The sequence below is a fragment of the Thermobia domestica genome, chromosome 4 (assembly GCF_964235325.1).
Source record: "Thermobia domestica chromosome 4, izTheDome1.hap1.1, whole genome shotgun sequence".
Classification (NCBI taxonomy): domain Eukaryota; kingdom Metazoa; phylum Arthropoda; class Insecta; order Zygentoma; family Lepismatidae; genus Thermobia; species Thermobia domestica.
Genome location: NC_137457.1, coordinates 284,437,097 through 284,462,368, shown reverse-complemented (window position 1 = coordinate 284,462,368; position 25,272 = coordinate 284,437,097). Strand labels below are relative to the sequence as shown.

Genomic DNA, 25,272 nt, shown 5'->3' with positions numbered 1-25,272 from the left:
TGTCAGCCTGTTTGTAAAATTTGCCGTTGCATACCGTGTTGGTGCCATCCATTTAATAACTCATTGGCTGCACTTCTCAGAATAGAACGGGATGAGATGGAAATTGAAAAGACGGATGTATCTAAAACAATGGTAAACTGGTAGGACTAGGGAAAAAAATCATAGAATTGAACGCGAGACCTCTTCGAAAGTTTACTCCGTTATGTATGACAGCTTCACATAGTTAAATATAACCCTTCTTTTCCTTCATTACTTTGTGGTTTATGATCAACGTATCTGTTTCCATCCAACAAAATAAGAACGAGCTTTCTTATCAAATGAATACCTAATTGTTGAAATTTCTGTATTCAAACAAGCATCACATGATTTTACGCTTGGACGCACTTTTAAACGAAGCACTTGTATTCACAGGATTCTTTGGTCTTGGCAAATTCTAGGAATTGAATTATCCTCAAAGTGACACATTTGGTAGTCTCAGTCTCACTATTGAAGAATGAATTGCAGAGATGTGAATCAGATCGCTAAAAATATTTCCGACAAAGGCATAAACCTCTGCAAATCCCTGCTAGCTACTATTAAGATATTTCTACCTGATATGGGAAGCGACACAAACAAGTACCTCTGAACTCAAACGAGTCATTGGAAAATTCCACGAACAAACAATAGTGTGACACCCAACAGTTTTATTTTTTTACACTTTGAAAAAAAAATATTCTGTTCACCTGTTAATTACATTCTTTTCCTTCTAAACACAGAACGTTTTTAAATATTGATATATTAAATTACACAAAATACAGCCTAACTCCCTCCCTCGTGGCTAAGTGGTGCGGGAGACCGGAGTTTGATCCCCCGTTCCTTCATGTAGCTTAGATACCACGTTAACTTGTAAGTCTCGTTTCATGTGAATTGGCTGATGAAGGGTGTGAGAAACCAAACAATAACAATACAACACAGAGGACATTTACCAATGGTTAATACTATAAAGTAACAACCTTCCACCGTCGTGCCTATATAGCATGGGGATGAAATGTTAAATGACGGTCGAAGATCGCTGCTACTCACCATCTAGAATGAGTAGGTACAGGATGACGGAAAGAAACCACATTAATTAACTTTGAATTAAAACTTTGTATTTTCATTAAAGCTTGTGTACGATTGTGATTGATCGTCGACTGAATATAAACGCAAGATCACATATCTTTAAGCAGCTAGGAAGTTAACCACGATGAACTCAAACATAGCTGAGATACACGTACCTTTATACAACTGATGACTGGAACTGCTGTCGATGTTCTGGACGATCTCTATATTGCTGCCAATAGTCTAGAATGGTCGACTATTGTGTACCATTATCCACTATAATGGTCGGCTGAACTATTAGATCTCCTGATCTAATTCTGGACTTAGAATCACAGAGAAGTAACTACTGTGACATGAGTAACTATGTGACTACTCGATGTACGATGATCTCTTAGACTGAACTCTGAGACTAATGCTCTTCAGAGACTGATCTCCTGAGACTGATCCTCGAGACTGATCCTTAGAGACTGATCCCAATCTCTAAAAACTATAAGGTTTTATACGAAGATTCCAGACATCCTGGAATTCATTGTCGTCGACTTTCTGTATATCTCAGCTATTGGTAAAACGTTGGTTTCACCCGAATTACATCGTGATCAAATTCTCAGACTTACAAATTTCTGCGAACTCAACGATTATATCACAGTCAAAGTGTGTCAATGTTACAATGTGACAATCTGATGACAATTCAAAAACATTACAAATACAAATTACAATATCTTACGAACTGACGACCAAGCGTCTAGCCGTATAACATTCATTACATACACACAACATTGATGTCAACACATAAACACACACACGTGTTTACGTTACGTGATAACATTTAGTTTCTTAACATTCAATTTATTAAATATACTTCCTTTACCAAAAATAATATCTTTCTGAATAAAATCAATGACATGCCTCAACATGCCCCTCCTTCAAAATGAGAGAACTCCGTTCTCGACTCAATTTCTTCCCTGAAATTGACCGAAAACTAATGACATATATTACATAAAATAATCATATATATTCAACCATCACCCTGTATATATCTCATTCAAAAGAAATCATAAAAACATTATTTATTTACAATCATTGTTTCTTTAAAAAAAATACTTTTCAAGAGTCCTCATCAAAGTATGAGCTCCTGCCATCTATTGAGTTACATATATAACTACTTGAAGTTGTGTTGCATTTCCTGTGCTCGGAACTGCACATACATATATTTTCTCGTTCTCGTTCTTGAAAAGTTTCCACTGAATTCAGTCGCAAAGTTCAACTCAGTGTTTATTGTCTCCGCATAGTTTCCACTAATATCAGTGATCATATCACTGATGCTTTCCATAAATATAATGCACTTCAATATACACTAGATATGTTGATATAAACCACTAATACACTAATCAACAACGTCTCTTGTCGTTGCATGATTTTAGAACACAAAAATAAAATTTAAAAATATTATTCACTTCACTTATGGTAAGTTTGCTATCTGTAGAGTTAGCAACTCTTGATGCACTTCCTTCCGAAAATGTTGTGTCAGCAACGTTTTGTGACACTGATCTTGAAAAACTTCCACGTCTCATCCTGTTTGCCGCGTTGCTTCGATGGATAAAGTTAACTTTGAATACGTGCTCCGCATTTTTCGTGAAAATTTCGGCAAAATGTTCACAGGACCACTACGTCGCATGGACGAATATACAGTTTTTCGTGTTTCAAGTTTGTGACAAAATGTTTATCCGTTTTTTCCGCTTCAAAACCGGATAATTCGTGATTTGTGATACATCCCTCTTTGGTTTTGGTGCAGTGCATACCAACAATGTTCAAGTTACCTTGTGGTTCCTCTTTGTGCTTGAGATAGTGATCTGCATTTTGTTTTGTGCAAATAGTGTGCTTTTTAGTGTGGTTTCTATTTATTTCTGCATAGATTGGAAATAATCCGCAGTTTTCTACGTTACTAATATCGTCATACACCTTTTTATTCTCTACTCTTCCTTCCTGCTTTTTCTTTCTACTAAATCTACGTAATTTAATAATTAAATAAATGATAATTATAGACGTTGCTAGTACTAAGGCTGTTAACGATGTTAAAGCAATAGCAAGTACGGTAAACTTCTTTTCCATAATACCTGTAAATATAGATAACTAAGTATGAACTCGCGTTTTTATTTTCCTTAAAAACTAATATAACTATATCGCGGTCTATGACTCTCTTCTGAACAATATATTCATATTTTCAGCATAGGCCTAATATTAATGTTCATTAATCGTTCATTATTCTCTATAAAATGCATAATCGATGCATATTCTAAATAATGACTAGTGTTCTAATCGTTATGTAACCTATTGGGATACAAAAATGCTATCCTTGTTACATTTTCACTCGTTTGACGCTGTTATTGTCTTTTTTTTTTTAAAGTCGTAAAATCCTACATTTTCGTGCATATTTCAGCTCTTAAATACACTTTATTACTAGTTTTAACGTTGTTTGTAGGTGTAATTATCTTTATTGATGTTCAATCTATCTTATTTTAACATTCCAACACTCTCTGTACTTAGAAATCATTCATAAAGCATCGAAAACAATGTAGATGAGCGACACTCATCCACAGTGGGAGTGGTTTCGTTGCTAAGACGGCGGCCATCTTCTCGTAAGTCACGCCCCCTAGCAACGCATCCTCTCTCGTCCGCACGAGCTGCAAGCAACAGGCTTCCGTCGGAACTTCCGCAAGTAGTATGTTTTAGAAAACAGAAAACTACTAAACGGAGTATTGTATCCTCATGAATATCAAAGATATTCATAAACTGAATACAATAACTTGTTATTATACAAATAATCTATATACGCCAATTGATCATTTGATAATAATAATAAATCAATAATTCTTCTCTCATTTAAAAAAAAAAAACGTGAATTTAGAAAATGAATTTTGATAAAAATGTGTTTACATACAAGTTAATGATGATTATTGATATGATGCATTATGATTGTGTTCTATTTCCGACTATTTCTCATCTCTTATCTATGATTTTCCTACTTTTCTATTGAAACTATTTACTTCTTTTTAACGACTTTTTACACTTTTTTCGTATTTTTAACGACTTCTTATTGTAGATTTGTAAGCTTACTTGAACTAGTTTATAACACTAGCATCTACTTTATCTATGATTTGTCTATTTCTCTAGTTTTACTAACAGACAACTTTTCTATTTTTCTTCTTTTCGCTTTTGTTTTCTATAGCTTGAAGCTACTGATTTCACCAATATGATGTTATTTAACTTAGCTATTATCTATTTACATGCTTGTATCTACACTTATCTATGATGATCTATTATCTATGCTTATTTTCTATTGCTTCTTTTCTACCAAAAACAAAGAGTTTTGCCGTATTAGTACTACGTAACCATTTTTATTCAACGATTTAATCGTTTTCACCGACTCAACTAGATCAATCCTAGTTTTATCTAGGATGACATAACCAAAGGCTTTTCAACTCACAACTACTTCATGCTGTAGGTAAGTATGTCTACATATTACCAATTGTCTTAAATGTTAATCCGATATTCCTTTTCAGGTTTTCTCGCAACTTAGATTTTTTTTTTAAATAAACTCCATTCTTCTTCATATCCATAAATGTAAAAACTTTTTTTTTCATAACCCAAGGCACATACGATATTGATTTACATATCACGCTTACTTTATTATTACTTTTTGATGATGATTATTATTATGATTATTATTATTATTATTCCTGATTTTGAATTTTATACTTCCGTATTGCTCTATAAAGCTTACAATACAGTACTAATAATAATATTGTTGTCAAAATTAATGATATTATTACTCCAAAAATTACATACATGATATAGTCTGTTTTTAAATGTAGTTCTGGGATCGAAGTATCGACTTTCAATTTTAACAATTTTTCAGTTAAACTATTTAGCTCTTGCGTATGCAAAGTGAAATTTATTTGTCTCTCAGTCCAATTACCGATCAGTTTAATATGTTTATTTTGAATCTGAATTATCCGTTTGGATGGAATGACCAGCTCTCCAATTATTGTTATCAAATTTATTATAGTTTATGAAATTTGATTTAGCTTTGGTTTGATCAAGTTTTGTTGAAGTAACTTCTTGATGTACACCCACTTTTGTCATGTACGCTTCTTCAATAGAAGAATACATCACACCAGCGTGTGTATATCTGAATATCACATTCCCCAAAAATTTTTCCGAATTTTGCTGGCATCCTTCTAGAGAATTATTTAAAATAATATTATTTAAACATTTCGATTCACGATCCATAGTTATACTCTCACAAAAATATAGAAAACTTTTAAATTCGCATTTACTTTTATCCAATGAGTGAAATTTACCTTCAGCCAAATAGACTGCTTCCGGTAATTGATAAAATATTCTTGTGTTATTTATTAAGTAGCCCATTGATATTACGTCATACATCATTGAAATACTAGTATCATATATTATCGGAGTCTTTATTATTAAATCAACATTATTATCTTCGTAATGATATTTTACTAGATATACGCTAGACATTTGGTAAAACATTCCAATGTCTGACCTATAAATAGTATTTTTCAAAACATCATGAAAATTAATTAACTTTTTAACATCAGCATTAGATAATATATGATATGTTAACTCATTATTTAAAATGCTATTTACTATTTTATTTACTCTCTCCTGTACAAGATGAACAAACAAGTTTGCCATTATCTTGCGTTGGGATTGATGCAAATAACAGTATAGCTCCTGAATCTTATTTTTAAAATCTTGCAACACATGTTGTACTTTTACGACTATCCCGTGGACTACTGTTATCTCATTATTAAATGATTCTTTTAGATTTTTAATTTCATTAGTTAATACATTCTCATGTTTACTTAACTTATCAATAGACTGAGATAATTGTTTATTATGGATTAAATTATACGTCGATAAACCAATGGACGACAATCCCAGTAACCACGAAAATATAAATCTTTTATTCCTGTGATTATTATTACATCTTGTTATACCATTTTCATATACAAAATGGCATGGCAATAAATTTACTATATTCTGTCTAAACTCTCTCTCTTTTACTGCATAATCATTTAAAATCTCGTATGCGTCAGTACATTTGTCGTGTACTGGCACTGATTCTTGAAAATTTAAATGCATTTTAACGGTCGTAAACACCATGTTCGTCGCATGAACAGCATAAGCGTTCTGTGTCAATGCTAGTCCAATATCTGATAACGTTATTTGTTGATGTTCTTCTTCAGCTACCCCAATACTAATCAATAGTACTAGACAAACGACAATCTTGAACATGATGATAACTGTAACAATTAAAACTTAGAATTACTATTCTGAATTTTACTTATTTATTTTAATTATTTCTATATCTCTTATTTATTTAATACATATGTTTTCATTTATTTAGTTTACTTTGTATGTGTACCTTGGATTATTTTACAACTTAAATATATTTACTAGATATCTCTCTAATTTAAAAAAAATTTCTCTAATTTCCTAGTCAATTTATGCTCTGTAAACAATATACTTTTACCAGTTAAGGGATTTTTAGATGGAAATCAACATTTACTTTGATTTCGGGACACGGACTTTTGTTGATAAACAGCGGTCCACCTCGCTGTTTCACTGACAAAAACATGTTGTTTACAGATACCTAACAAAAAAAAAATATTAAACTTGTTTACTAAAAACTTATTCGTGTTTTCGTAGTTGCAAAAACTTTTTTTTTTTCGTGATGTAGTCCTTTTGAACAACTTTTTGGTTTTTCCCCGCGTTGTTTTTTCTTTTTTCTATTAGACATCACTGTCTAAATCCGACTCTTCCTCTGGTCTATCCGAATCTTCCTCATTTGCACTTACAAATGGTTTCAAACGTCTTATGTCAACTGAATCCGTTTTCTCTTGTCCTTTCTTAGTCTCGTATCTCACTTTATATGAGTTATTGTTCAACTTTTGCACTATTACTCCTCGGATGTTATATCGTTTTCCAAAACAAGCTGGAATGCCTGCTCTTGGCATTTCACGAATCCAAACTTTTTGTCCCACGTCGAAGTTTGGTTGAGAGAACTTCTTCTCAATTTGTTTCTTTTGGGATTTGAACCGCTTCTGCAAATTCTGATACGCGATCTTCCTTGCTTCCTTTACATTTCGTATCCGCTCATCGTTTTCTACATACTCACAAGGTATGTCCAGATCCTGTTCTAAGAACGTTCTGGGTTCACGCCCTGTAAGCAAATAGTAAGGCGAGTGTTTTGTCCCGTCATGAATCTGTGTATTCATGGTAAACACAATTGAAGGTAAGATCTCGTCCCAGTTTGTAAACTCACGGTCTATATAGTGCTTCATAATTTGTTGAATTGACCCGATGGCTCTCTCCGATGTTCCAATATTATAATGGGCATCTGTATTGGCAAAATTCAACCGCATACCAAACCGTTCAGCCATCTCTTCCATCACTCGGCTCCGGTGTGTGCTATGCCGGTCCATCGCAAGAATCTCAGGAATCCCATGTTTTGTAATTAATTCTTCAAAAATTGTTTCTGCTATAATTTCAGAAGTTATAGCAGGAACTGCTCTTGCAATTACGTATCGAGTAGCGCTGTCAACAAATACAATAACATATTTATTCCTGTGATTTTTCGATCTTTTAAAAGGCCCAATCTCATCCATAGTTACATGCTGGAATGGCATATAACTCGGGTATGTTTGCGGATGCAGTGGTGTCCTACCAGCTTTACGTTTCTGAATTTGGCAACTGATGCACTGGCTGACCTTCTCTTGGAAAAATCTTTTCATGTTTGGGAAATAGATGGATTTCAATGCTCTATTATAACACTTCGTGTAGGAATAATGTCCTCCTCCGTATATCGAACAATGCAAGTTTTTGAAAACTTGTTCCCTCAAAGAAAAAGGAATGCATAATAGGAATTTCTTCCCATTAGCCATCTTTTGAGTTCTGAAAAGTTTTCCGTCCTTAATTTCATACCAGCGTGCCTGCTTTTCTGCTTTTTCATCTGCTTCTTCCGGATGTTCTATAGCCTTCATTATTGAACCGAAGAAAGGGTCTTTCCGTTGTAACTCAGCTACATCCACATCTTCGTCGAACGTGATGTTGACTTCAAGGTCTTCTGTCTTGACTGGTAATGCATCTAAATCGATGTCTTCATCAGTTGGTTGGATGTTCGTGTTTCTTGATAATACATCGCTAGGATTTTTCTCTCCTGGACAATGTACTGGCGTGTACTGATACTGTGCCATCTCTAAACTGTACCGTAACAGTTTCGGCGATAACTTTGGCGTTGTTTGAAGGTATTTTATACACCTGCAATCAGTGTATAGCTCAAATTCTTTATTGTACAAATAATAGTTAAATGCTTTAAAAGCACTTACTACGGCCAAAATTTCTAGTTCCACTATGTCTTCGTGTTTCATTTGGTCTCAATACTCTGCTATAATACGCTATAGGTGTCCACTCTCCATTCAATTGTTTCTGCATTAGTACAGCCCCTATTGATTTTGTAGATGCATCCGTATACACTCTAGTTTCCAGATTTTCACGGAAAGGTGCCAATAAAGGTGCACTCATTAACGCTTCCTTTAGCTTTTCAAAACTAAGTTGGTGTTCTTCCGTCCACACAAATTTATGGTTTTTTCTTAATAATTGTTGGAAATTAGATGTCATTTCCGCGTAGTTTTTACAAAACTTCCTCACATAATTAGTCAAACCAAGGAATGATTTCAACTCTTTCGCGCTTGTAGGTGGCTTACAAGCTTTTATTGCTTGAATCACTTTAGGACTGATTTCGTAACCAGCTTCGCTCACAATGTGACCTAAAGCCATTACTTTCTCTTCCATGAAGTGACATTTCTCTACTGATAACTTTAAACCATATTTCCTTAACCTTTGAAAAACTGAGTGTAACACAGATACCATCTTCTCCTGATTGTTTACATATAAAAATATATCATCCATGTAAAATGACACCGCCTCCGGATGAACGTTAGCTAATGTCATTGCCATGATTTTTGTATATATAGCGGGCGATTGAATGTAACCCATCGGTAATTTCGAGTATTGATACGCTCCTACGCCTGGAATATTGAATGCTGTATACTTCCTAGAATCCTTAGAAATTGATACCGTATGATAGGCACTCTTAATGTCCAACACACTAAAGAATTTGTGACCACCCATACTTGTAAGAATTTGATGGATAGGCGGCAACGCCACGGAATGGAACCTTACATGCCGATTCAGCAGTCTACAGTCCAAACAGGCCCTAATCGATCCGTTTGGCTTCTTTACGAATAGCATAGGTGAGTTATACGAGCTACTACTTTCCTCGATGATATTTTGTTCGAGTAAAATGTTTATCTGTTCTTTAACTTTATCTTTCATAGCTATAGGTATTGGATACTGTTGACGTCGAAACGGGACTTCCGTTTCCAACTCTATCTTATGTTCTACTCCCTTGACTCTTCCTAATTCGTTTTCTCGCCACGCAAAAACATCTGCGTAATCGTAGCACAATTTCTCTAATTTCTTTTTGATTTCTGGTTTAGTATTATTGCCAAATTTTAACCGTGATTTATCGTAGTTTTTTCTCGCCTCTAACACCTCTTCAATTTCATCCTTTGATAATCCTTCTTGTCTTAATTCCGATTCATTCATGCATGCTTCTGCATCTCCAATTTTTAAATTTTTCGTCAACATGATCGTCTTATTTGACGGATTGATTACTTCTAAACACCTATTTTCATTCGACAAAATTACTCTAGGTACAAATATGTTATATTGAGACTCTAACACTTTATCTGGCTCTAATAGAAATTCATTGTTCTCCCAAGAATTAACTAGGTTAACCTCGACAGTTGTCCTAGTTCTTGGTAACAACTTCACCCTATGACCAAGAACCCATTTTGGCTTTAAACTTGATTTTATACTAATTGCAACATTATCAGAAACTGTTCTGGTTTCCTGATCGTTTCTACAATGTTTAATTGGTTTCCCAAATCTTTGAACAATAATTTTACTAGTTCCATAATCAATTCTACAATTTTGTGTTTGCAAAAAATCATTCCCAATCAACATTTGATATGGGAAGTCTTTTATTATTCTAAAAGCCTGATGAAACGTTTGATTTAAAATTTTGAACTTAATTATGGCTAATTTGTTAATTACCAGCGTGTTCTGCGTGATCCCTTTGATCTTAGTTTGTTGTGGGATTATTTTTGCACTCGGTGGCACTAATTTCTCGTTAATTATTGAAATTTGCGACCCACTATCGAGTAACGCTTTGATCTGTCTATCATCGATTTCTAATGGTAAATATACCATGTTGTTGTCTAAATTCACTGAGGCAATTATTTCTCTTATTCGGACATTTCGATTGCCTGTAAATGCGCCTCTCCCATTTACAGATGTGTTCCGTTTAAATTACTCGAGCCTTGTGCTTGATAGTAAGTAGTACCATTTACTTGTGCTGGTACCACTTGCACAAATCTCTGCTGATTCGGGTTTTCGAAATTATAAGACTGGTGACAACACGAATTCTGACAATTCCCTTGCCAGTTTCCTTGCTGACCACGTCCTCTATTGTTTCTCCAAAAATTTCCTCGATTACCTCGCTTATTGTAATAACCGTTATTACCTCTATTGTTGTTTTGACTTTTGTTACTATTACTGTACCAACTCTTATTTTTATTTCCATTTCCACGGTAATTATTTCGATAATTACCTCTATTCTGCTTATTATTCCTAAAATACTGATTTTTCCCTTGTTTTCTCGCGTTATTCTCTTGTTTCTCTTCGTCTTGTGTTTTTGCCGACAATGCTAACTGTAATTTGTCTATTTTCTTTTCTAATTCCGCGATTTGTGTAATACTCGGAGGTTCTTGTTTGATCTTACTGTCTTCTTTATGTTTTCTTACAACCACGTGATCTGAATCAGATCCACTCTCCTCATCTTCTACTTGCTCTCTAATTTTCTTTACAAGATCTTTGATTGTAACTTTTCCGGATTCCTTTTTCACACGTTTTGCTATTTTACACTTATTCTTTTCTATCTTCTGCAAATCCTCCACGAATTTGTCTAAGCTAGAATATTCTCGCGTTCCTACCTTTTCCATATAGTATGGATGTAGACCTCCAACTATAATACCTATCTTCTTAATATCATTCATTTTTGAATCCAGTCGTTCACAAAGAACGAGCATGTCATAAACGTAATTAATTACAGCTTTGTCTTCATGCTGTAACCGCTCCTTAATTTTATCTTCAATCTCTATTGTTACATTAGATTTCGTAAACTCGTCTACTATTTCCGACTGCAACTCTTTATACTGTATTTCTGCCGTGTTTCTCCGTTTCAGGAACAACTTAATCCATTGCCTCCCTACTCCTTTGAAAATATTGGGCAGTAATTCCTTCCGTTTGCTTTCGGCGATACCTGCCATTTGACAAGCATCGTCGAATTCATCGAAAAACGACACGATGTCATTATCATCCTTGAGATCGAATTTAGGCAATTTATTAATATCTGCATAAAACGTAATGTTAGACGCCATCGTAAAATTCTTATTTTCACTATTTATTAATTTCGGATCTAAAGTTATGATTGAAGGAAAGTCTTCCGATACAGATTTCGTCACCGGACTACTTGGGAAATTAAAAACTGGTTCTTTACTCAAAACAATTTTAGGACTCGCGACCTTATCCTGACTACAAGAAGTATTTTGTCTTTCTGGTGTCCTCACACCAAATAAATTCACATCAATATTTATTCCCTTACTCGCTTTCTGTGCTCTAGTTAACACAGTTCTTTCATTCATTTAACTTAATACTTAATTCAACTTTAATCACGAAGTGAGGGTGGGTGGTGAGGGTTAACGTATTACTTATTCTACTTGAGTCAATTGCCTTAGTCATTCGAGATCCGAACCATATCTCGTCTTTAAGTGGTTAACGATTATAATCCAACTCTTAACATACTAAATTACTTAAATATAAACCGAACTTAACCATAACCTAATAAAATATATTCTTAACACTAAAATTATTCCGTTTCGGGATTCGAGTCATAGCTATTTTCACCATAAGACTGGTGCGACCTACTTTTAACACTGTTCGGGAATCGAACCAAAATATCTCCACCATAAAACTGCCCTAGGATCGCTACAAAAACCAGCATCTCTACCATAACAATGGTGAGAGTTACTCCTAGTACTTTTCGGGAATCGAACCTCAGCTATCTCCACCATAACAACCTTCCACCGTCGTGCCTATATAGCATGGGGATGAAATGTTAAATGACGGTCGAAGATCGCTGCTACTCACCATCTAGAATGAGTAGGTACAGGATGACGGAAAGAAACCACATTAATTAACTTTGAATTAAAACTTTGTATTTTCATTAAAGCTTGTGTACGATTGTGATTGATCGTCGACTGAATATAAACGCAAGATCACATATCTTTAAGCAGCTAGGAAGTTAACCACGATGAACTCAAACATAGCTGAGATACACGTACCTTTATACAACTGATGACTGGAACTGCTGTCGATGTTCTGGACGATCTCTATATTGCTGCCAATAGTCTAGAATGGTCGACTATTGTGTACCATTATCCACTATAATGGTCGGCTGAACTATTAGATCTCCTGATCTAATTCTGGACTTAGAATCACAGAGAAGTAACTACTGTGACATGAGTAACTATGTGACTACTCGATGTACGATGATCTCTTAGACTGAACTCTGAGACTAATGCTCTTCAGAGACTGATCTCCTGAGACTGATCCTCGAGACTGATCCTTAGAGACTGATCCCAATCTCTAAAAACTATAAGGTTTTATACGAAGATTCCAGACATCCTGGAATTCATTGTCGTCGACTTTCTGTATATCTCAGCTATTGGTAAAACGTTGGTTTCACCCGAATTACATCGTGATCAAATTCTCAGACTTACAAATTTCTGCGAACTCAACGATTATATCACAGTCAAAGTGTGTCAATGTTACAATGTGACAATCTGATGACAATTCAAAAACATTACAAATACAAATTACAATATCTTACGAACTGACGACCAAGCGTCTAGCCGTATAACATTCATTACATACACACAACATTGATGTCAACACATAAACACACACACGTGTTTACGTTACGTGATAACATTTAGTTTCTTAACATTCAATTTATTAAATATACTTCCTTTACCAAAAATAATATCTTTCTGAATAAAATCAATGACATGCCTCAACAAAAGGAAACATTTGAAAAGAAATGTAATTTGTCAGCATCTAAGATACCATCTTAATACTTACCTCATTATCATAAATGTTCTGTCATCGTTAGTACTGTCCATTATTTGCCTCTACTAAAAAGAGTACGTAGATTACGTTGCACTGCAAATTTGCTGACGTAAAAATGGTCATTTCTAGTTTTGCAATATTTTTTCCTCTCTCTTGTTTCTCTCAGTTGGACATTTAAAGAAATACTTTTGCAGCTTCCCGAAACATGTTTATTGCCATTAGGTGCAGTTTTCACTTTCTTGGAATATATCAAAACTCAACAATATTTAAGGGGGCGCGGTGGCTCAGTAATTCACCTCCGGTGCTTGGGGTCCCTGGTTCGATCCCAGCTCGCGCCGTGTGGACTTTGTGGTGGACAAACGCCGTGCTCGTGGGTTTTCTCGGGTTTCTCTCGTTTCCTCCCACTTTATTCATTCCACCATTTCACTCATTTCTTATTATCACCGTCTCCTTTAGCCTAACCGGCATAACCATGGGACGTTAAACATAAAGATTTCATTTCATTTCATTTCAACAATACTTAGAATCACTCCACACTCCAGTTATCCCAAATAATCCTAAAACCTAGAATTATGTTGAATTCACTAAATTTAAGGAAATTTAAGGAAAATTAAGACATTTTAGGAACTGTCGATTTTTGTGCAATTACAAAATAAGTTGTGAAGAGTGTTTCTTCCAGACATGTTTTTTTTTAGGGGGTACTGCCCCCCGAAGCTCTGAGAGCCTCCCCCCGAAGGAGACCAAAATAATACGTCTATAATATAATAATGAATAGAATAGTACCTGCAGTGTCGCCCCGGGATACTAAGTGTGCCTTCCCCCCAGAACATTGTTTCTGAAAGAAACACTGCTTATGAAGGACTTCTTTTTCTGCGAAATGTTATCTCAATTAGTTCCAAAGCGGCTGACTAACATATCGAGCCCTTGTAAGAAGAAATGAATATGAAATCACACTCGGATAGGTTAATTTTTGAGCCATTTTTCGTGGCAATTAAAACGCAACTCCTGTAGCTTTCTTAACTGCACGGGAAGACAACTAATACGTACTCATGGAACGGCAAATATTTTAAGGCACCATTTTCATTCTATGAACCTTAATACATACAAAAACTTTATATTTCCAAATGAAACTATATAGCGACATTAATAGGTCATTTCAAAAGAGTGGGGGGGGGGTAACTGTCCCCCTTTGCCCCCCTAATCGCCGCCCATGCTATGATGTGTGGCACATTTGTGCGAAATTAATAATAATATGATTAAACTGTTTACCAACAACAAAATCCTGCTCGTTTTGCTGAAGTGGCTTTTCCTAAGTTTTATATGTTTCATATATCCTACAGTTTTTTTCAGGCCTTTTTTTTTAATTTGTCCAAATTTATATTTCTCCTTTTACCACACAATCGTTCAATACTTCCACTATAATATTTACAATCAGTATATCATCCTGTAACGTATTTTATTCCTAATAAAAATCATTGAACAACACAACATACAAACCCTATCTCACTGGCTTGCACGCGAACCTTTGGTGCATGGGGTCCTGGGAACAATTCCGAGTGGGAGAACATTGAACGACAGTGGATCGAATTCCGCGTTAAACCTATAGGTCCACTTCTCATATAGCCTCGCCGACGAAAGAGGACGCTAAACGGCAATCAGTCAACAGTTGCAAATTTCGGCTGCATAAACAACTTATGTCTTGTGGAACTTATTAAATTTATTTTGTTAAAGCAGCTCTTTTAACAAAATTTCAGTATTAACGTGTCAGATATTTCTATTTAAGGACAAGAAAAAACATATTATTTATTTTGTAACTAAATGATAGCTCTACCCACGTAGATTATAAAAGCAGAAACAATGAAAATCGATACAATAGTGACTGACATTATTTTAACAAATATCGATTCAGATAATAGTTTGGGCTGTCACAAAACTATGAAAAGTTAAAAATTCCGATTAATTGTAACAACTTCATCAGTGGTGGACATTGGAGGAGGATGTATGCTATTAATCAGCCCATTTCATGGGCATCCAAACTCACGAGCCCAACGCTCGCTAGCTCGGCATTCGCGCTCAACCGTTCTCGGGTTCAATAAGTAAGCGCTACCTCGAGCGCCAATGAAATAAGTCAGCGCGAGTCCAACTGAGGGAAGTGAGCCCGAGCACGATACCCAAAGGAATAAATGAGCGAGAGCCCAGTAGGAAAAAATGAGCCCGAGTCCGAGAGAGTCCAGAGCAAAATGGCCATCTATGAACCAAAGTCATTCCATCAAGTCTTTTTCCATCTGATCTACTGCATTCTGATGGTTCTCTCATTGATTGTGTTTGTTCAGATATCAGCGCTCTTGTCATTTACTGCTGAATGACGTGAGTGACTGTCTGTCTGTCTACCAACACTCTTTAAACATGACAGTGTAGTAGACACTTCTTATCTAAAACGTCTCCAGCACGGGGAGGGCAACAATGAGGCACACTTACTTCTTAATGTAGCGCTATTTCTACCCGGAAACTTTCATGGGAAAAATCAAATATTATTCTTATTTGCATTATTATTTTTAATAATTATGTACGTACACACGAGAAATTGTCTACTGCAATTAATTGAAAGGAAAAATACGATTAATGTATAACCTTGCTATGACACTAACTTTTCATCTAGGGGACATTGCAGATGATATTTTAAATTTTGCCTCTCTCCAAAAGAGGTCAAACAGCAAACTCCAAAACAATTGCTTTTAAGGAAGCTTGTCCTCCTCCCTCGCGTGCCCTCGTTCTCCTGAAGGAAGTTGTCTCTAGCCATCGTGCACCCTCGCTCCCGCAGTAACACTTGGCCCTCACCCTCGTTCACCCTCGCCCTCTTCGTCGAAGCTTTTCCTCGCCCTCGCGCACCCTCACCCCCGCCATCGAAGCTTGTCCTCGCCCACGCGCATCCTCACCCTCGCTGCCGAGACTTGTCCTCGCCCTCGCACACCCTCGCCCTCTTCGTCGAAGCTTTTCCTCGCCCTCGCGCACCCTCACCCTCGCCATCGAAGCTTGTCCTCGCCCTCGCGCACCCTCACCCTCGCCATCGAAGCTTGTCCTCGCCCTCGCTGCCGAAACTTGTCCTCGCCCTCGCGCACCCTCACCCTCTTCGTCGAAGCTTTTCCTCGCCCTCGCGGCCAAAACTTGTCCTCGCCCTCGCGCACCCTCACCCTCGCCATCGAAGCTTGTCCTCGCCCTCGCGGCCAAAACTTGTCCTCGCCCTCGCGCTCCCTCGCCCTCGCGTCACTGTGGGCGAGGGAACTTGAGGGTGAGGATGCCCTCGAGAGGGCCACCCTCGCGAGGGTGAACATCTCTGGTAGATGGTAATAATATTCAACGATACTTCTAGCTATATCAGTTTTTACTTGGCACATTCTTTCATGCCTTTTGAAACCAAAACACTAAATCAGTTTTTTTATTTTCCAACCCTACCGTCACAATTAACTCACATTTACCGAATTCTAAAATGCAGTAAGCCTTCTTTTCATCAATAAATATCGCCATGTTTGTGTTTCGTGTCGTCTAGTGGCTAAATCTGTCGCTCTTCGTTGATGCAAACTTTGAGAGAGATTCTGTAACTTTTCGTATGAATAAAGTTGCTGTGTCTGTTGTGGCCGTTTCATTATTAATATTCGAAACCCCGGAGACAACTATTAATAAACCTGTATTTCAGTTATTCATGATACGGTGATACCTTGGAATATGAAATTAATCAATTCCAGATTCGTGTTCTAGTTCAAGACTTTTCTTTCCTTTAAAATAATAGAAGTTTGATTAATCTGTTCCTGGGTCTCACGAGATCGAATGATTTTAACTATACATACGCTGAATTTTAAAGTGAAATTACAATACTTGAGTAAAAATAAACTTCTTAGGACCATGGCAAATACACAATATAAGAAAATAACACAAAACATATTTAAAGGCATAAAATTAGCAGTGAGAAGTCATATGAGATGCTTTCACTCCAGCTTCTGACAACCACCTGAACTACAGAGCATATGCGTGCCCAGGGAAAACGCACCCAAAACACAGACACGAAATACGTGCTGGACGTTCGGATTCCAAAGCAGCGTTTGTATTCCGAGGCAAAATTGGTCCGAATTTTTCGTTTGTATTCCAAGTTTTTCGAGTTCTGGGGCTTTCGGATTCCGGGGGCAAATACTGTATATCCCATAGTACCTATAAGCAATGTAAATATTATGTTGGTTAGAGAGAAACTATGCCTTTAGTTATATATTGTGTTCTATATTTATTTCAGGTATGCTTTAGGAGATAGCAACGTAAATGATGATAATTTTGATAAATTAAATAGGGACAATGTTCCTGATGTCATTCTTGTGAAGAAACATTACGGAGACAGGTCAGCGCGTAAACGAATGAGAAATTGGAAGCTTAAACATCTTAATGAAGCCAGTTCTGATCTGGGAACAAATAACAGGTAAACTGATTGTTTTGCTGGGATGTATCGAAAGGGCGTAAAATCAGCCCACTCACTGGATGTCCATCTTTTTCTTCTAGACTTAAAAAATGTTCTTCAGTTAAAAGTATTGGTTCGTGTGAGATAAATTTTATGTTATCTGCTTTCGTGTTAAAAAGCATTCTTTTCTTACTCATGCTTCGAGGTTTTAAGTACTTTATTAACACTGATGGTAAATAAATAGTGCATTACTTATTTCAGACTTGCACAAAATTAAATAAGAAAATATGGAGGAAAAAATGTGCAAATTTGCTTTGTTAAAAAAAAAGAAAGAAAAAAAAAGAAAAGGAAAAAAACAAGAGACTCGTTCCACACTGTGAATCTACGGTAGACTTCCAAACTGTCAACTCAACATTGAAATTGAGAGCGGCGTTCACCTCTGGTGCATGGGGTCTCTGGTTCGATCCCAGCTCGCGCCAAGTATACCTTGTGGTGGACAAACACCGTGTGCGTGAGTTTTCTAGGAGTTCTCCCGTTTCCTCTCACTTTATTCATTTCACCATCGCATTTATTTCTCATCACCATCTCTTTTAGTCTAACCGGCATAAGCGTGAGACGTAAAATTAAAAGATTTCCTTTCATTTTCAATGTTGGCAGGAAGTGTCACGGAAGGTTGTAGAGTCCGCAGCAAAAATCCTGCAACATGAGCATGTGAGTTTATTGTGAAACGACGAAGTCTTTTGCTCTAAAATAAGTGTAGAAGTGAGGACGCCGAGGTTTCTCCTGGCGTGATTCGTGCCACTTAGACGTTATGTTGTGCTGTTAGACGTAGTTTCACAATAAACTTACATGCTCATGTTGCAGGTTTTTTTGCTGTGAGCTGTACATGCTGTGTAGCTTGAGGTTAGTTAGACTGAGGTTATCAAGTTGTAACAGTTGTTGCTAAGATAAACAAGATGTAATGAAGATATAGAATATACGTCGTAAGGACAAAGATTAGAAGAAAAATATAAGCATATGATTTGGAAAGATTCAAACGATACGTTGTTAAAAAGATTCAAGATCAATGATACGATTAAAAGATAAAATAAATAGTTAGATATGTATGAGTGAACACGTTAGTTTTATGTTGCAATAAGTTATTGGATAGTTTAAGATAAGTGACATTGAAAGCTAAACAACACAAGTCAAAGTATGTCTCCTCTATTTGGAAAAGTAATCACCTTTTACAGCCTACATAAACGTAGCACGTAAATCTAAAAGATTTAATTTTCAACATTAAAATTGGTCGTAGTAGATCTATAACTTCCAGTTGTAATACAGAAATAAGGTAAGAGATGAAACGTATTCTTGGAACGCTGAAGGGCATATCAAACTGTCGTTTCTTGCTGTCTCAAAAATCAGTTTTTGTTGCATGATAAAAGATTAATATTCAAACCATAAGTGAATGTAAATTTCCGTTGCATTTAGAGGAATGAAATCGGAGACGTAACATATTTTTGCGGTACTGTATCCATATCAAGAAACTGCTTTTTTCCCTATCTGTTAGCATTTGTGCTCTAATCTATAGCTATCTGCGTTGAAACCGAAAATTGTTTATTTCTACTACTTCTGGTTTGAATAAAAGGCGACAGAAGCTATTCTTAGGATGATGAATCGATTTATTATTTAAAAAAAAAAAAAAAAAATCTCACTATCTCATATTGTTTCTGCCGTATGAACATTAAGATTGAAACCGAAGCAGTAGTAAGTTTCTACCGCTTCCGTTGTTAGTAGAGAGATGCGGTGAATATGATATATATATATATATATATATATATATATATATATATATATATATATATATATACAGTGAAACCTCTCTAAAGCGGACAGCCGTGGGGAATCAATAATTGTCCGCTATAGAGAAGTGTCCGCCTTAGAGAGGTTTCAGTATTTTCTTACGTAAATTACTAAAGAAGATAATATGCAATTAGAAAAAAAATATTTTCGCATGAATCATGTATTTACGAATATTACAAAAATGTTACTGTACCTGCATTATCCTCCGCCATCCAATACTCTATGTTCGAGGCACAACATGGAAATAAGATGTTATAGTTTTCTGCGCTTTACACTTATGGTTATCGCTCCTTACTAGTTTTCAGTATGTCGCTTTAATTTGTGGGTTAATTGTAGCCCAGTAGTGTCTTTTTTCAGACGATATGCGTACACGCGGGCAAAAAATACCAAACTTGTCTTCTGCTTGGTTGCAGATTCCAGCGGGACAGTAGCATAACGTGTCATCCCAAACGGCGAGCAACTGTCAATCACTTTTGTGTCTAAAACAAGTTGGGTAGTAGTGGAATGCAGGCAAAGGACATGAGAGTGTTTTTAAACAGAGATTTCGTCTGGGTTGCTGAGCAGACAGTTGAGGAGGCAAAATATTGTCACAATGCTTCCTTGATGACACATGTATGAATTACTAAAAAATGTATTTTTACTGTACTTTTCAACTTGTTTCTAGAGAAACTGTCCGTATCCGTACTAGAGAGCGTCCGCTTTAGAGAGGTTCGCCAATATATTTTTTCCTGTTATAGTGTTTGGGGATTACAAAATATGTCCGTTACGGGAGGTGTCCGTTTTATAGAGGTGTCCGTTAGTAGAGGTTTCACTGTATATATATATATATTTCCAGACGCTGGGTGGAATTCAAAAAAGAACGTTTGTGTTATCTATTATAGTTTTCGTTCTATGGCGATTAATCGTTTCCTGCAAAAGAGAACGTTTATGCTATCTGTTTTCATTTTCATTCTATGGCAATGAATCGATTCCAGAAAAAAACAGCCTGTATTATCTGTTACTGTTTTCGTTTATAGTGATTGATCGATTTCAGAAAAAAAAAAATTAAAAAAAACACTTGTGTTACCCATTACAGTTTTCATTCTGTTGCGATAAGTCGATTCCAGGTAAAAAAGCTTGTGTTATCCATTACTGTGTTTTTGTATGGCGATTAATCGATTTGAGAAAGCCGCTTCTTGATAGATCTTACCGTTGTTCCTCTGTTATCTGCCAAGAGACGGACAACACGGACATAGCTGTTCTGTACCACTTCCGATGCTTATGCATAGTTTAGAAGTCTAATATGGATCTTATTAAAATATAGTATGGTCTTAGTTGATGGATGATGGGTTGAAGTTAAAAGATGCATAGACTTAGAACTAACACCTGATGATTTCTTGTACTTTAAAGAACGTAAGTTCAAATGGAGCTAAAAATTTGTATCAAGGAAAATTCTTGGAGGCTGTAAACTAAAATGTTCAGAGTTGTGTGTAACCTGCCCCTTCCTTACTATTGTGCTGCCAAAATGTCTTGAGCCGTGGCAAAAATGCGAACTAAAGCTTATACCCTCGCACACCCACGCGTTGAGCCAATAAGGGTTCAGCTGTTGCTAAGCGAGAGAAAGGGAGTGGAATTCCTTCAGCCGATAGCAGCGCTTGCAACGGAAGACTAGGGATCAAGTCAATGTGGTATATCTTTAGTTAGTCATGTTTTCGAGAAGGGAATGAATACATATAGTTGATATATATGAGGGCACAGAGAGTAAAATAAATTTTCTTCTTAACATTAACTGCCGTATGAATTCAATTTAATTCACACTGGCTTTTAGCCTGGGATCTGGAGAGCCAAATATAACTCTCACGCATCTTGTAACTTGGGAGTCACGTAGTGCGAAGGCGACTCACGCTGCCATGGCAAAATTCTGCAATTAGATAGCTCACGAACGTATAACAATAAAAAAATATTATTTTTCACTGAAATAGAAATGTAATTTCGTTAAAATTCTTTAATATATTTTCGTAATAAAACACCGTGGCTCCCAGGATTATTTTTCTAGTTGACAGCCATGTCCGTTTATGTAAAGTTTGTATTAAGTTTTCGATAATTTACTCCATATGTTATTGTAAGCTCTGTTCTGTTGTTCCAGTGATTACCACGAGTTTTTGGAGGATCTTGAAGAAGACCCATCTCTGAGGCAGAACATCAACATCTATCGTGACAACAGGAACATAACTGTGGACAGAAGCGATGTTGAAGATGGCGGGGCGTTTCCTCGGATTTCATTAGCTGAAATGCTCGATGATTTACACTTGGATGTTGATATGGCGGAACAACCTCTGTAAACATGAACATAAAAAATTGTGCAGAAGTTGTTTATGTTGAATAAAATGTTGAAATTTATATATATCATGGGTTTATTTTAAAAGGTAATGTGTGTTTATGACGAATGTCCCAGGAAAATATTTGACGAATGTCCCTTCTTTTCAAAATGAATTTGCATTATACAGGTTGAGTGAAAAATAAATAGGTTGTAAAAACTGTTATAAATTCTGTAATATTGATTTTTACTTGTTAGATAGCATGTACATGTCTTTCATTAGATAAGTAAGGAAAATAATATGCCAACATTACATGTGTTGTTATCCAGCTCCCTCAAACGGCCAGGAATATAATTGAAACTTTTCTGAAGGAAGGAAGTCAGGATGTTGGCAATAACTTCTTCAATCTATGCCTCCAATTCCTCTACTGTTTGAGGTGTAAACTTGCTGTACCCGCACAAGAAAAGAAAAGGGAAAATAAAAGTGGGAGCAGACAATGCAAAATCTTAAGTACTTTATATTAGGGTGTCATAAATAACTTCATTTTTTTTTTTAAATCAGACATTTATTTTGCTTTCATTAAATAACAAAAGTATATTAATTTATTATGGATTCACCACTATTGTGTATATGACCTTCGCCCATCTTTCTGGCAGCTTAATTCCTTGTGAAACGTGGTTGGTTTGGACTGGAAGAAATTTTTGACAGCCTAACTAACTTGCTCTTCAGAATTGAAGGTTTTTCTATTCAAGAAGTTTTGTAAGGAACAGAAAAGATGCTGGTCTGTTGGGGCAAGGTTCAATAAATAAGGTGAGTGTAGTAAAACAGATTACCCAATCTCAATATTTTTTTTTTCCTTGAGTCACCCTTGCTGTATGTGGTCGCGCATTTTTGTGTAAAAGAATGACGTGTTTGCGATTGACGAGTGCATACACTTTTCATGAAGTTTCTCTTTCACTCTTTGGAGCTGCTGAATGTATGTATTCTCAGTAACCGTTAATTTTGGCTTCAACACGTCGTGATGAATTACACCTCAACAATCCCACTATACACACGGTAAAATATTTTTTCCATTTATGTTTGCTTTCTAATCTGGTAGAGGTGGCTGATCCTTACAAAGCTACTGTCGTTTGCAAACGATATTGTCGTAGGGTATAATCCCGTCTAAAAATGCTCGATTTTAATCCCTGAGAGCAGGCTTGTAGCGATTGACGTGCGATCTTCTTTGTTCCATTCACTGTAATTGTGAAGTACCCATACTCCTAACATGCTGAGTGTCCCTAATTTCTGCAGGTGGCGGCAACCAGTTGATTGTGATGTATTTAATCTTTCTGCTTTATCTCCTGTTGATTGAGATGGATTTCGCTCCAATATTATCTTTAAAAGGATGACGTCAAAGTCAGAAGAACGTCCCGCCCTCGGTTTGTTTTTTAAGGTCGTATCTCCAGAACGGAAGTTGGCAAACCAATTTCTACCTGCCCGATCGGTTATTAGTCCTTCACCGTATGTGTTGCCTTATTTTTTCAGCTGTCACCTTAGCACTGTTGCCTTGTTTAAATTCCCAAAGCATCAAATGAGGAATATGCACTTTTTCACTCTCCGTTGTAGGGATTAGGAACAACAGTTTAATGTAACATGCACCATACAAAACAGTTGTCAGGAGTCTTAACTGAACCCGGATCTATTTAGTGAAAGCAGAACTGTTTGCCTGGTAACTCATTGTGGATATAGAAACAATAGGTTCTACCTAGCTGCATCGAAAGTTATTTATGGCAACCTAATATTATAGCACTGTTTCCAACATGAAATCTGTAATATTATATTTTTTTTATAGAATATTAAAAATACCTAAGCTATTTTTCATCCACTCGGTATATTCATTTAATATTACTTAAATTTGATTATTAAATATTAAAATTATAGCTATACTGTATAATGAAATTTAATTTTCACGAAGTAAGATAGATTTAACCAAACTTCAAGAGAAAATTAGTAAAGTCCAGCCATTAAAATTACAATTTATTTTACAGGAAACAAATAATTCCCCATATCAATCAATGGACTGTAAAACCAAGATGTCACAGGTATTCAACATCTTTTTATAAATAACCACAGGGTTATTTCACTTTTTTTTCCTCCGAAATGCCTGACTGAATTTAACATAAATTTGAGAGTACTCATCCCCTTTTGCGAAAAGCCGTAGTTCAAATTCATGCAATGCTATATGATTTTGAGGTTTGCAACATTGTATCTGAAAGTTTTCCTGGTATATTTCACAGTTTCGTCCAATTTCTCAATGTGCTAGACCTGGGGTTGCCAGATCTTAACGTTTTTCATACTGTGTAAATGTCATACATTGATAAAACCGTTGTTTTTCTCTGAAAAATCTGGCAACCTTGGCTAGATCTTGGATCATCATTCATAGAGTCATAATCTTTGGAAGATAAATTAAACCTTTAATTTTAAAATTATCCTTTCTTTTTTCTCTGAACATTATCAAGTCAGCTTTTGCAGGGTGCCTACTAATACTTAAAATACTTTTTACTGCATGTGTACTGACTATTATTGTGTAATACTGGGGAATTCTTAAATTCCCTTTGAAACTCTTCAAGATAGCAGCCTTATCATCTGGATGTAGTTTCCCAGACAACACGTATGTGTACCGCACATGTGCACTATCCATGCATAAGCCGTACATGTGCACATGTGCATTTGTGTGGATGATACACACATACACAACCCGTGCTTAAGCCGTACATGTGAGTTTGCGTGGATGAAGCACACACACATAATCCATGTATGTGCACATGTGCATTTGCGTGGGTTATGCACGCGTACATAACCCGTGCTGAAGCCGTACAAATGCATATGTGCATTTGCGTGGATGAAGCACACAATTATATAACCCGTGCGTAAGCCGTTATGTACACATCTGCATTTGCGTGGATGAAACACGTATATAAGTCGTGCATGTGCACATTTAAATAGGCTACTGCACATGTGTATGACACGTCCATAATACCGTGCAAGTGTATACTTTTACTTTGGTTCTCCTAGTATTTAAAACGTAATATGGCTATAGTATTTTTAATTGAAAGTTGTCATTTTTCCTCCAGGCGGTATTATAGACTTTTCGACGAATGACAGCTGAATAATTGTAAAAATCCGTAACGTCCGCTGAGCTAGGATATAAGATCAACAGGTGGCAGCACTGTACTGATGTAACTATTGTCAGACAGTTCATAGGTTTACAAAATTATTTTCGTGGCC

At 36.1% G+C, this 25,272-nt stretch overlaps 1 protein-coding gene across 1 annotated transcript in view; it reads left to right on the top strand.

Moving 5' to 3' along the window:
- The window catches only part of Nmd3 (60S ribosomal export protein NMD3), a 69,929-nt gene extending 47,841 nt beyond the window's left edge, over positions 1–22,088 (top strand). Inside the window, exons 10-11 of the mRNA XM_081756047.1 lie at positions 17,705–17,884; positions 21,831–22,088. Coding sequence (XP_081612173.1) covers positions 17,705–17,884; positions 21,831–22,026 — 376 coding nt within the window. The 3' untranslated portion in view covers positions 22,027–22,088. The remainder of the gene's footprint in view (positions 1–17,704; positions 17,885–21,830) is intronic.
- The last annotated feature ends 3,184 nt before the right edge of the window (positions 22,089–25,272 follow it).